The sequence below is a fragment of the Oratosquilla oratoria genome, chromosome 38 (assembly GCF_046742065.1).
Source record: "Oratosquilla oratoria isolate Oo_2021 chromosome 38, ASM4674206v1, whole genome shotgun sequence".
Classification (NCBI taxonomy): domain Eukaryota; kingdom Metazoa; phylum Arthropoda; class Malacostraca; order Stomatopoda; family Squillidae; genus Oratosquilla; species Oratosquilla oratoria.
In genome coordinates this window covers 35,079,985-35,094,984 of record NC_134814.1, presented here as the reverse complement: position 1 = coordinate 35,094,984, position 15,000 = coordinate 35,079,985, and the positions used below count along the sequence as shown (strand labels likewise).

The following is a 15,000-nucleotide window of genomic DNA, read 5'->3' as shown; positions in this document are numbered from 1 at the left end:
GCCCACCTGCACTCTCAACAGCAGCTGCCGCCTCCTTCACATTCTCAAGCTGGTATGCTGCTGTGAGCTTGTGGATTGGTGTCACAGAAATTATGATACTTTGCAGCGACTTCATCATAATACATAGCATAGAAGTGACCTTGCAGTCTGGCTTGTTTACTGCCATGCCACTCAGAACCCACCAGAAAAATGCAACAGTTGGCCGAATCTATACTTCATCTATCAAGTGAAATACATTCTTCTGCTGCAGTGTCTTCACTTTGGCAAATGTTTCCCTCATCACCTGATCCTTGTCAATAGATGAAGTGATGTATTGCAGCTTGCGTTTGCTTGGCAACACCAAAAAGTCTCTGAGCTGTTCATAACTACACTTGGGGTATGATTCAAGAGCAAAACATTAATTATTCATGGAAAACTCACAAATGAAAAATCTGTCAGAATCAACAACAAAGTTATTACGTGGTGGTAGCACATCAAGCCACTTCTGTCTTTCATAACTGTCTTTTGGCAGTCGAAACACTCGGCACCTGTTATCCTTTTTGTGATTACCGTTGCAGTTCACAACACCACACTTATTCGGCATTTTCAATACACAAAATAAGCAAGAAAGAACCTTTGAAGAACAAAACAAACAAAATCAGCAAGAACCTATGTAAACAAACACTATCCACTTGTAAATGCAGCCACGCGCGAAAGACGCAGCTTCATAACCTTACACCTCCACTGCTCGTAGCACACTGGACTGGCCTCCGCTAGCGGCACCTGGAATCTGGGTATGCACGTCCTGTGTAATAGCAGTCCTTGATGTATATATTTGTTTGAATAAATATATATGAAAGGTGATAAGAGATATGGAACTGATAAGTGGGAATGCTATTGTGTCTTGCAGTCTCCTATATTCTTATATTCTTATGTATCTATGTACAAACCTTTCAGATTTCAAGGGGTATTGATAACATTGATATTGAAAATGTTTTAGTTCTAAACAATAACGGAGTAAGAAATAATTCTTTCAAGCTCTCAAGACATAGATTTATCCTTGAAGTTGGTGAAGACAAATTTGCTAACACGTTAGTAAACAGAAAAGCGTTCATGCAAAGCATTTTAATGTTATATAGGTAGGGTACAAGTAGCATTTTTTTCAACTTGATTTTGGACCGAAATGTACTCTGTCGTCATCCTTTGTCAAAATAACTCCTAAGATAATTTATCAATGAACGAAAAATAGAAGATAGGTGAATGAATGAAAGTCACCGTAGTGTAGGAGTTGATTACACATCTTACAATGGGTTTCATCACCATTTTGTTTTTCGGGTTAATATGATATCAACTATAAAAGAATTATGATGTTTGTATTTTGGATATTCGTATTAATTTAGTTTTTATTCTTTCTCAGGAACCCTCCACGGAACTTGACATCCCCTCTATCCCCCATGATAAAGTTTGTGCAGGAAAGTGCTCCAAGATACGTCATCGTGGTCGAGGACACCGCAGTAATGAATCTACAGAGAAGATGGGAATTTGTCAGGAAAGCAGTCCGGAGAGCAGTAGTATACGACGTTCCTGACGGCGTTCACATGGCGGTAGTGGTTTTCAATTCCAAAGCGAGAACTGTGGCTCCATTATCCCGAATGGAATCAGTTTCGGACGTGCGACAGCGAGTAGGCTCCTCTCTTCCCCGGAACCCATCCTCAGTCCCAGAGAGACAGAAATGTATCTTATGTGGATTGCAGGAAGCTTTAAAGTCCCTTAAGGTGGACCCAGTTGGAGCTGCTGGGGCAAATGTCATCCTGGTAACGACTGGAGAAGGTGCTGGTACTTCGCATCAAATGGAGGAAATCGTACGCTTGATAAAGACTGAAGGTGTTCACGTTATACCAATCTTATATCCACTCACTGAGCGCCCCTGGCCCTCAACCTCCGTCAGTAGCCACGGCCTTGAACCCCTTGTCAACGCTGCTGGTGGTCATGCTTTCACTATCATGGATGAGGGAGTGGGAAATGACTCCAAAGTAAGCATGATGGTGGCACTTATGGACGCCCTCCTTGCAGCGCTTCAAATGTGGAGTTCGAACTTTGTTGCCGAAGGGTCTGAGGGAACACCTGTTCTTGTTCACAGCGCCGCCTATCCAGGAAGTATCGCCTCCATATCATCTGGGTCCTTTGAAATCGACGACTCTTTAGCCCCGAACGTGAGGTTCTCCATCTACTACTATGACCTTAACCATGTAGGGAATACTATCCAGCTTACAGCACCTTCGGGTACTGTCATGGCATCCGTCAACATGCAGGAGGAGGACGGGGACGCAAATGTAATTTTTGTGAACATTCCGAACGCAGAACGAGGTTTGTGGACGTACGAAGTAGAAAATAGAGCAGATTCTCATCAAGGACTTCATATTCAAGTCACGGCACCGCCGAGTACAACTCGAAATATTCAGGTACGTCTCTGGACGAGCGATAAAAGAGGAATGAGGTCTCTCAACGCCTCAAACCCTGCTGGTGCTGTGATATTGTATGCAGAAGTTACTGAAGGGGAGCTACCTGTTCTCAACGCCAGAGTGGTGGCAAAGCTGCAGTTGTTGGGCACCAATATTAGTGGCAACAGTTACTCCCCTATCTACGTGGACCTCTACGACAACGGTCATGGAGGTAAGAGTTGGAACATTTTTGTATTACATTTTTTAACCATACCATATAGCCTCTTTATTTTCTTCATCAACCTTAATATAACACAGCAGTACAATGTTGCAGAATAAAAGCAGACATATTAATCATCTGAGTCTTCCCCTTTCGCAGACCCTGACATCACTGGTGACGATGGTGTGTACTCTCGCTACCTACCACGACTTCACACCTTCCCGGGACGGTACGAGCTCAGCGTGACAGTGGATGACAACAATCGACTTGCCAAGCTTCCCGGACAGGAGATAACGACGATATCCCACCACTCTCGAAAGTATCAACTCCACGAGAGCCAGAAGAAGTCTTGCTGTGGCAGTGCTATTCGCTACGATCACACTCGTCTTGTGGCCCCCTTCCGAAGGGAAATCACCTATGGGATTGTGAACGTAATTGACGCGGCCCCCAATAGGGACACTTTTCCTCCTGCGAGAATTCTGGACTTGAGAGCCCTCATAAATGACACCACGAGGACAATGACCCTTACCTGGACCGCCGTAGGGGACGACTATGATTGGGGACGTGCTGATCACTACGAAGGTGTCATGGCTGACTCCTGGAGCGAAGCAAAAGCCCTTGCTGGAGAGCGTCTGCCCAATTTGCCAGCCCCGCTTGGTGTGGGGAACGAGCAAAAGGTGATTCTCTTCCCGGAAAAATACGAACAACTCCTTTATGTCACCCTCCGAGCACTCGACAAGGCAGGCAACCGCGGGGGTCTTGGGAATATTGTGTCTGTTTGGATCCCGAGGCCGCCGACAACTTTTGTTGAAATGACCACGAGGCGCCATGACGACTTCATCGACGAGGACGCTGCGCCAGAACCAGCTACCAGTGGCATCAGCCAGCCTGTCAGGATAGCTGGCCTGGCCCTGGAAGACATGGCCGTCATTCTTGGTTCCGTTGGAGGGTTCTTGATAATAGTGACAGTCCTAGCTACCTACTGCTACTGCAGCGTCTCCCGGAGGAGAAAACAGCAGCAGAAAAAGGAATCCGATAAGGCCGAATCAAACCGAAATGTCATGATAAAAACAAACTCTTCCCTGATGATCGACCAGGACGAGAGCCAGGACTCTGTAGACAGCACAGTTAAAGATAATGAAGTTATTCAGGAGGTCCGACCTATGTCTCCTGTGCAGTCCTGGGCAGCTTCGAAGCTTCTGCAGGAACATGAACGAAGGTTCTCTGTTACCAGTGGGCCCATCTCAGCCGAGCACCTTCAATATCAGGCCGCAACGGGTCTTCAAGAACCTTTCCCTGACGTCACACTTACTGGTACCCATTCCTATCCAAGTTCGCAGACGCCTTCGACCACACACTCAGACCCTCCAGCATACCAGCCTCCATACACTACCGCCGGAAACGACCTCCCCGGATATGCCCCATACCCCTACCCGACGTACCATCCAGCCTACAACCACGAAGAGCTTCCTCCATACACTCCGGGTATGTCCTCGCAGTCATCTCAGGCCTCCACAGCGTACACTCACGACCTCTCTTCCCAACCGTCCGAGATGTCGTACCCACATGACGCCGTTTACCCCGCTGATGTGACACCATACTCAGGGGATATGGCTGCTTACGCCCTGACCACCACTCCCCCCGTCATGTACATGTCCCTCCCGGATGAGAATGCGCGAGGTCATGTTACCCCAGTCATTACTACTACTGCCACGATTACTTCTGCAGGCGCTCCTGGTCCTCAGAGGTCTAAGGTTCCTCCCCCCGTGGCCCCAAAGCCACAAATCAGCGCCCGAGCTGTGGCCGTGTCGGGTGTGAACACTACGGCGTCTACGCTGTCCGAGCCAAAACGGCGTAACGTGACGCAAGTGTAAGATATGTACAAGACTTTTTTCCATTGAGCTGTAACATATCCTGTGGTTCCTTCCCCAAGGGCATCATAAAAAACTGTACAATGTAAGCAAGTATATTGTGCTTCAGTCATATCATAATGATATTCTGGCTCACGCATGGGACTTTTATTTTTAGTGTTTCATAATATGACCTCAGAAATATGTATGTATGTATGTATGTAAACAATGTGTGTCACACTGCAGACGTGAGAAGAGTTGAATAACCCCTTATTAAAGAATAAGATAAATGCTGTACAATCGTGTGCAGAGCTCATCGCCTTGTGTTGTTTGCGCTAGGACTTTGTTTACAATATTAATGGCTACTATAGAAGGAGTAAATATAATTTAGTGTGTTGTGCTATAGCTGTTTAGCTGTTTAGGTTACGTTAGTTATAAAAGAGCTTTTAAACGATGAAGTTGGCAACCCAGCCACACAGATATCGGCAGTGCCTGCGCACGACACTGTCCTGCGATGGGTTCCAGCACCCAACTAGTCACTTTGTATATAATTATTCAATTGTGCATTTCTCAGTTAAGTGTTTCAGGCTCAAGTACGAGGTAAGAGCCCCCTACCCACGAGATACCTTGCGTATTTTCATGTCATTGATCTCACGTGTTACATGTATGTCTGTGATAAAATTAATTAAATAAAGACAATCAAAATAAATGCGTTTTTGTGCTCTTTGAATACTGTCCTCTACAGTCACGATCGATGGAATGCTTCTATAGGCCCATCCAGATGATTGACCACAGCTCGACGGACACTGCCCACAAACAAGCAAACCCCACAGGCTCAACTGTAGTGTTGTCCACACGGTGCCAAGCTGGCCCATTCAAACCCGGGGACAGCCAGAGCGTGTGGTTGTTCAGGCAGGACTTGCAGACTGTGCGATACGATAACTACCAGTATGGTGGCCGATAAGGTTCTATTAAATATAGAATATGAGGTCTCGACCATTGATCCATAGCGGGAACAGAGACAGACATGTCTGTCAGACACTAGAGTGGACAATGAACTCTAACCTTTGCCTCCATGGGATACTTCGTGTGTATGGCAGTGACGTCATATTACCGGCCACGGGCAATGTCTGGTGCTTTCGCTAAACAACCAACACAGGCATTTTGCCCGTGTTTTAGAAGCACAAGCAGTAAACTTATTAACTGGTAAACTACTCTCTTGTTAACGCGGGCAATGCTAGGTCGTCTGGACGGGCCTTTACATATACCATCTGTGTAGCTACTCGACCATAGTACAGAATGATATAAACATGTGCGCATGCAGGAAATTTCACAACCACAGCCACACAAATCTCCTCCCCACACTCGCACAAAAAACACGCACACAGTGTCACGCTGGGACTGGAAATTTTAGCATCGCTGCACTTCGACCCGGCACTCTAACCCGGGTGTGCAAGGAGTTGGAGGTGTGAGTGCGCAAGGTCACAGGATTACTCGTAGACTGGGTCGTGTATGAGCTCTTAGGTCTCATCCAGGAGGGTAATAGCTGTTGATCACGAGTCCAATACATAACCTAAGGCTGTAATGAATCACACACACGGCTCGACGATGTAGTGGTATCGCTCTCAACCGCTAATTTTTCGATTCGAGTTCAAGTCCCGCCCAAGACAGAAATATTACAGCATCGTTGCAAAGTGAACCGGCACTAACTCCCAAGGACTTGGGGTTAGCGTTTAAAGTCACAGCATTACTTGTAGATTGGGCCACGCACGCACATACACACGCACAAACGCTCGCACACATACGCACACACAAACGCGCGCACACACACACACACACACAGACACACAAACACACTCACACACACACACACACACACACACACACGCACACACACACACACACACACACACACACACACACACACACACACACACACACACACACACACACACACACACACACACACACACACAGATATACATATAAACATACATACTCATATATACATATACACATACACATGCATGCGCGCACACAACATACACACACACGCGCGCGCACACACACAAACACACGAATATGAACTTCACAACCCTTGTATAATTGGAAGAAACCAAAACTGCAAAGGGGTCTCCATAATCCTTGTAGGGTTGAAAGGAGGAGATCCTGCATCACCTGATAGAAGAAGCTATTCTTTCCCTGGCATCATATATAGCTGAATCCTTCCGGGAATCCATGGAAAAACAGTAACAGTGAAGCTTTATCTACTGAGATTTACTGTAGGAGTATAACGTAATAAGGTTAGATTCAGCTCTGGTCAGAAAGAGGTAGTTGAAACTCCTCTCGGTTAAGGCATAACCATGTTCTTACTTATGCACGCACACACACACACACACACACACACACACACACACACACACACACACACACACACACACACACACACACACACACACACACACACACACACACACACACACACACACACACACACACACACACACACACACACACACACACATACACACACACACACGGAGACGCACACACACATACACAATGGATGGCGCGGTTGGTAGAATTCCCGGCTGACTCTACGGAGGTTCAGGTTCGAATCCCGCCCAGGGCTGAAATAATTTCAGTATCGCTACGCTGCGAGCGTTACTCCAACTCTCGTGGGCGGGGAGTTGGTTGTGTGTGTGTGTGTAAGGTCACAACATTACCCATAGGTCGGTCATATATGTGCTCTGAGCTCTTTTCCGAGAGGGAAATAGCTGTCGATCACGAGTCCAATATGTGATCCAAGACCATGGTGAATCACTCAGACGCACACGAATACACACACATGCACGCACACGCATACACACGCACGCAAAAATTGGGGGGGCGGTGTTCTTGCTTGTAGTGCTTTGACGATTTTCAGCCCTGGATGGGGAACGAACGTAGATCACTGAGCATGTGAACACTATACCACTACACCAGCAGGCAGGTATGTGTAAATAAGTGTCCATGTGTAGAGCGTGTAAGGTTACAAGATTACCCTTAGAGTTCATATGAGTTATGATGCTCTCATTCATGAAGGTAATGGACGTCAGTCACGAGACCAATACCTGATAAGAACAAAAGAACATAGAGACTACAAGAGATCATAAGCCCTACTCTAGGCAGTTCCATGTCCATTACCGATAGTATTAGCGCTTACTACATGGTTACTTAGTAGTCCTTGAATCTAAACTTGTCCAATTTAAACCCATTACTGCGAATCCTGCCCTGTTGTCCTAATATGATTACCATGTTTGTATCATCCTTCACTTGAACACTTCTATTAGATCAACCCCCACTCTGTGTCTTTCTAGATTAGATTGCCGTAGCTTGTTCTTTTAAGGTAAATCTCTGAGTCCTTGTAACATTTTTGTCATTCTTCTCTGTACTGACTCTAGTGAATTTCTATCCTTTCTGTAGAGAACGGAGAACAAAACTGTATCGCATAGTCAAGGATGGGTCTAACTAAAGCTAGATAGTTTGATAAATACTGCACTTTTATTTGTAACCGTCCTAACAATGAAACCTAATGCTTTGTTAGCCCCATTCCTGGCTCTAATGCACCGTGTCCTAGATTTAAGGTCAGGACTCGCTAGCACTTCCAAGTTTCTCTCGCACTCAGTTTTCTCCAAAAAGGTATTATCTAAACTATACATGCTCTCTGGGCTGTGTAAACCTACGTTTAACACACCTCACTTTGAGATATTGAAGTCAATTTGCCATTTCACCGACAATGTGAACTGTTAAGATCTTCCTGCAGTATCCGGGAGTCTTCTCCTGACCTAATTTGGCATCTTATTATAGTGTCATCCCATTGTCCAAGTCGCTTATATACATAATGACCAATAAGGGACCCAATACAAAGCCCTAGGGGAACTCCAATAGGAACACATCCCCATTTGGACAATATACCGTTAAGGGCGACCCGCTGTTTTCTGTCGCTGATCCATGCTCTAATTCATCCAAACACTTTTCCTCCTATGCCATAAACCTGGACTTTAGTAGTTTCTTGTTGTGATCTAATACAGTGTTGTTTCAGAAGGTACAAACGCACACACACAGACGCACACACACACACACACACACACTCGGTGGCGCAGTTGGTAGAGCGATGAACTACTAGCATGGTGGTGCCCGTAGTGATTGGTTCGAATCCTGCCCAGGGCCGAAATTATTACGGTACAGCTGCGCTTCGGGTCGTTACTCTGACTCTCGTGGGCGGGGAGTTGGGTGTGTGTGTGTGTGTAAGGTCATAGCATTACCCATAGATCGGACCTACGAGCTCTGATCTCTCTTCCAGGAGGGAAATAGCTGTTGATCACGAGTCCAACACGTGATCCAAAGACCAAGACCAAGTGAACACACACACACAAACACACACACACACACACACACACACACACACACACACACACACACACACACACACACACACACACACACACACACACACACACACACACGCACACATGTACACACACAGTGTTGTAAAAAGTGACATAGAAGTAGAGGGATTGATATTTCGCGAATGTATGGCTGAGGTAATGCATTTGAAAATAAGTGCAGGGGTAAGAGATGAATAAAGGACTTAAAAGCTGCACATGTACCATCCAAGACAAAAGTATGAAATGACAGAAAATATAAATAATTTTTGTGAAATATCTATTCTTGAAGAAAATTATTGAAAAAATACGGTATAAACCTGATAGATGAATTCAATTATACGGATGTAAATTGGAGTAATGAAAAGTACGTGGCAATGGAAAATATTGTTATAATCTGTTAGATATTGCCATGGAAATCTCGATGACCAAAGGTTAACATATGTTACACAAGTTAGAGAAAACACTCAAGCAAAACGGAACCTGTCAATGATACTGGGCATTGTATTATTTAATGATTCAAATACATATGCCCTACAGGACAGAGTGATCACAGGGTATTTTGATGCTATTTGGTACGAAACAAACCAACCAAAAATAAATCATACAAGCTGTGCAAATTATTTCGGGGAAGGGAATCTCTCCGGTTTAAGTAAAATATTTGAAGAAGGGAAATTGAAATGAATAAAAACTAATGAAACTAAAAACAAATTGAAAAATTGAACAATTCTACAACTCGCACATGAACTAAAATGTACAATAGTTTAATGGATTTTTTTTTTTTTTTTTAGATTCGTTAGGAAAAATAGCTAAGAACATGGCATGGTAAAAGTGGAAGAGGAGAATGAAAAATATAAGGAAGAGTACAGGTGGGCAATAAACCATTTAACAAGACTATAGAGAAGAAAAGTACTTTAAGCATTTTATTATTTTGCCGGCAATAGCAAGTGATTCTATCCTTAGGGACATAATTGCACCGAGGAAATGAATTCATAAATGTACTAAAGGAGGAATTTCAGGAGGCCAGTAGAAAGTAGAGAGCAGAAGTTGAAAGTGACCAGAGAATTTGAAAGCGGTATTAGTGATATATGAAAAGTAATCTAAAATGTTTTATAGGTTTGCTAGCCGTAAATTTAGTCATAGAAAAGGAAATTCTAATCTGACAGGACATATCTAAGCTCATGACGAGGTGCCAATACAGGCTAAAATAAGGGGGAAATATCTAGAGAAAATAACGTTGTATAAGAGAAAGTACAGTGATGTTGGTTGTTTGAAATAAATGTGGAAGTGAAGAAGTCATGCAAATCATTGGAAACACTAGATGTGAGAAAAAACTACGGGAATTAATGGAATCTTAAGCTATGTATTTATGGAGTACAGAGAGTAATTGGTTGACAGGACTTGTAATTTTAGTGTGTGCTTATTGGGGGAATGGGAACCTGGAGAAAACTGGAAAAGAGATAACATAGTATCAATTTATAAAAGAGGAAGTGATACACACACACATACACACTCAAAAAGAAGGCAAGGGAGATTGTATCCAGGACACCTGATGAGGCTGGTCAACTCATCAGGGAAGTAGAATTCTTTCCAAGTTGTAGGCAGGAGTAGCTCAAACTGCGTAACTAGTTTTGGAATTATATTTGATTGGCCCGTCCGCCATGACATACATAATACATCGAGAATAATTAAAGCTTTGAACAAAGTATGCAAATAAGTCTATATATATATATATATACATTTAACAATACAACAGTGATCCTCGTATGTGATATAATATTTGGAACATACTGTGTAATTTACAATAGACATATAATAATTTGATACAGAATAATAATCTTATAAACAGTATGATGTGCACACTTAGGGGACACTAGCAATGGCAGTGTTGCTACATTACTCCCCTCCGAGTTATTGTTGAAATGAGACAGTCTTGGAGGTTCGGGGTTGCCTGGAAGGAGTAGGAATGGGAGTGCTGTTGACGGGAGTGTCCGTGGGGTCGAAGAGGTAGGCCGGTTTGACGCGATCGATGGAGACGTGGTCACGCTTTCCGTTGCGTTTGATCGTGACCGTCTTCCTGGTGCGTCGCAAGACTTCGAAAGGGCCTTCGTACGGAGGTTGGAGGGCTTTTCTTACGGCGTCCGTTCTGACGAAGACGTGGGTGCACTGAAGTAGGTCCTGGCTCACGAAGGTTCTAGTCGACTTGGCGTGGCGTGGCGGGACGGGGTGGAGGTTGGCCATGGTCTCCTTCAGCTGGGAAGCGAAGTCGTGTGGAGTACAGGAGGTGGAATGAGGCACGTCTACGATAAACTCTCCAGGAAGCTTGAGGGTGGTGCCGAAAACGAGTTCAGCAGGAGAGTGGCCAATGTCAACCTTGAGTGAGGTCCTGATGACAAGGAGCACAATGGACAGGGCCACTGACCAGGGCTCATTGTTGAGGGCATGGGCGTAGAGGGTGGCCTTCAGCTGGCGGTGAAAGCGCTCTACCATGCCGTTGGCCTGAGGATGGTAACTGGCAGTACGGTAACGGCGGATACCAAGGAGGGCCATTACCTTGTTCCAGAGGGTCGACTCGAATTGGCTGCCTCTGTCGGAGGTGAGGTTGGTCGGGACACCGAAGCGAGCAACCCAGTTGTCGACGAACGCTCGTGCAACGGTGTCAGTATTGATATCAGGAAGTGGAATCGCCTCTGGCCAGCGAGTGAAGCGGTCGACACAGGTAAACACGTACTTGAAGCTGTTGGAGTATGGGAGGGGGCTAACGATATTGACGTATACGTGGCTGAACCTGGTAGAGACAAGCGGGAAAGAAGTTAGTGGGGGAAAACGTGTGTCTCGTTACCTTAGAAGCCTGGCACTGGAGGCAGGTGCGGGCCCAGTGTCTGACGTCCTTGTTAATACTTGGCCAGATGAATTTGGACGTCAACATCCGTTGGGATGCACGGATGCCAGGATGTGCAAGGTCATGAAGGTGGCGGAAGAGTTGATGGCGGAACGATGGAGGTAGGAAGGGGCGAAGGTTGCCGGTGGAGACGTCAGCATACAGATGGATGTCTGTGCCAGGTACCTGAATCTTCTCCATCTTGAGGGAAGGGTTGTTCAACAGAAGCTGCAAGTCGTCGCAGTTGGCCTGTGCAGCTGCAATGGCGGCGTAGTCGATGACAGGAGACTGCGTTGAGACTGCGTGAATGTTTCTGGAGAGGGCGTCAGCGGGTGCGTTGTCAGAACCGTGGACGTACCGAATGTCTGTGGAGAACTGAGAAATGTACTGTAAGTGGCGGAGCTGTGTAGGTGTGTAGCTGGCTTTGTTAGCGTGGAAGGTGGTAGTGAGGGGTTTGTGGTCAGTGAAGATGATGAACTGTCGACCTTCTAGGAAATATCTGAACCGTTGGACAGCTCTGTAGACAGCAAGCAATTCCCTGTCGAATGTGCTGTAGTTCTTCTCAGCGTTGCTCAGTTTCTTGGAGAAGAAGGCGAGCGGCTTCCAAGCATTGTCGACGAACTGCTGCAAGACGGCGCCGATTCCGTCGTTGGAGGCGTCAGTAGCGATGGATGTGAGGGCCTCCGGGGCAGGGAAACTGAGGGTGGCGACGGTGTCTAGGGCAGTCTTCGCAGAAGCGAAAGCTTTGTCGGCTTCAGGACACCAATCGAGCTTGATAGACTGACCACGCTTGCAAGGTCTAATGAGGGAATATAAAGGTTGCAACATGAGGGAACACTTAGGAATGAAGCGATTGTAAAAGTTAAGCATACCTAGGAACTGCTTGAGTTGTCTCTGTGTGGAGGGCTTCGGGAACTGGCGGATGGCATCACACTTGGTACTCAGAGGTGAAATACCAGTGGAGGAGACGGTGTGTCCAAGGAAGTCGACGGAGGTCAATCCAAAGTTCGACTTGGCGGCGTTGATTTGGATGCCGTAGTCACGTAGACGTGCGAGGACTTCTTCGAGGTGACGGCGGTGGGTGGCTTCATCAGGGCTGGCGATGAGGAGGTCGTCTATGTAGGCGAAACAGAAGGGTAAGCCACGAAGAACTTCGTCAATGAAGCGCTGGAATGTTTGTGCTGCGTTCTTCAAGCCGAAAGGCATCCGGACGTACTCGTAGAGGCCAAACGGGGTGGTAATGGCCGTCTTCGGGATGTCATCGGGGTGTACAGGGATCTGATGGAAAGCTTGAACCAGATCCACTGTAGAAAATATGGTGCAGCCGAAGAGTTGGGAACCAAATTCTTGAATGTTGAGGATTGGGTAACGGTCGAAGACAGTCTGGGAGTTTAGGGCACGATAGTCACCGCATGGTCGCAAATCACCGCTCTTCTTAGTGACGACGTGAAGCGCCGAAGACCAGTTGCTCTTGCTGGGTCAAATTATCCCTTGGCGCATGAGGGACTCGAACTCGGCCTTGACGACGCGTTGTCGTTCGGGTGCGAGACGTCGTGGCTTGGCGTGGGTTGGGCGACCAGAAGTGACAATGCGATGTTCGACGTGGTGACGTATCGGCGGCGTGCATTGATGTGGCTGGGTGAGGGTGGGAAATTGTTGCAGGAGAGAAGCAAAAGGTGTACCGTGACTGGTGACGGAGATGTTGGTGCTAACGCCAGGACGAGTGTGGCCGTAGGACGTGAGGCGCGTGGAGACATCGTAAAGGCGACGGCGCTGTATGTCCACGAGAAGACCATAATGGTTGAGGAAATCGGCTCCGATGATGGGTTGAGGGACGTCGGCGACGTAGAAGGTCCACTCAAAGGAGCGACGGAGGTTGAGGGAGAGGGTTAAGGTGGATTTCCTGTAGACGGCGATCTTGGTGTTGTTGGCAGCGTAGAGGGACGTGGGTGGGGGTAACGTCTTCGAACTTGCTGAAGCTGGCAGGATGCTTACAGCAGCACCGGTGTCGATAAGGAAGAGGTGACGTATTAAAGGGTCTTGTGTGTAGAGAAGTTGTGAGGAAGAGGGGCAAACATTATGCACCGCTAATGTTCGCCGTTGGGGTTTAAAGTAGGGGACTGGGGGAAGGCGCAGGGATGGTTACATTTACGCGCCTTTGAGTCGAACTGGGCGTGATAGTAGCATACCGCTGGGTTCCGATCCATACTTTTGGATCTCGGTCTTGATCGGGAACGTGGCCTGCGTGAAAAGTTACGGCGGTCTGTTGCCTGAACCTGTTCCTTCAGTTCATTAACTTGAAGGGTGAGTTGAGTCACCATATCGACGAGGCGCTCGTAAAGGGGGCCTGTCTTAACATGGGAGACAGAGGGCGAGGAAACGGTGGCGACGAGCTCGTCGGCAAGTGTGGCGAGTTTCTCAACGGAAAGCTGGTCCTTGACAGTGAACAAGCTCCGCTGTATAGCGGCGGGCAGACGTTGGTAATACAGCTGGAGAAACAGAGTCTTGTCAAATGTATCGTACTTTTCAGCAAGGAGATTCTTCATGCGGCGTAATAGGTCTGACGGTCTCTCATTGCCTATTTCTTCCTTGGAGAGAAGTTCTTGAAGGCGCGTCGCGACGAACGACTAGAATCTAGCGAGGATAGCGTCCTTCAAGTCTTCATACGGGTTGGCTGAAGTCAACGCTGTAGAAATTGCGTCAGACACACGTGAAAGGACGTCCGCAGGAAGAAGGGAGCAGGCGTTACTGAATTTGGCGAGACTAGTAGTTATACGAGAGGATTTGAAGTTGCACTCGAGAATGTTGAACCACACAGTCGGGTCATGACTTAGGAAAGGTGGGGCACGGAAGGCATGGACGGCGGATAAGGTTGCAGATTGCTGAGATGGATCAGTGAATGGATCCTGCACGGGAGCCACGTTCGCTGAAGGTAGAATAGACTGGTCCATGATGGTATGGATGTCGGTTCAGCGGCGGCGACAGGGACTGCAGGCAGCGGCAAGTGGAGGCTAGAGTCCACTCTGACGGGGATGGCAAGCGGCGTCGGTTGTCCACTGAGATTGGAGTAGCCAGTGGCGTCGGGAATCCACTCAGGGATGCAGGCGGCGGTTCTCTACACGGGACGGAGTAGGCGGCGGTTCCACACCAGGCAGAGGTTAGCGTTGCAATCCAAAGAACGCGGCTGTGCAGGCAGCCCACT

The 15,000-nt window shown here is 46.9% G+C and overlaps 1 protein-coding gene across 1 annotated transcript in view; it reads left to right on the top strand.

Moving 5' to 3' along the window:
• LOC143019887 (calcium-activated chloride channel regulator 4-like) overlaps positions 1 to 5,199 on the top strand; it is a 34,450-nt gene extending 29,251 nt beyond the window's left edge. Inside the window, exons 3-4 of the mRNA XM_076175865.1 lie at positions 1,397 to 2,652; positions 2,800 to 5,199. Coding sequence (XP_076031980.1) covers positions 1,397 to 2,652; positions 2,800 to 4,514 — 2,971 coding nt within the window. The 3' untranslated portion in view covers positions 4,515 to 5,199. The remainder of the gene's footprint in view (positions 1 to 1,396; positions 2,653 to 2,799) is intronic.
• The last annotated feature ends 9,801 nt before the right edge of the window (positions 5,200 to 15,000 follow it).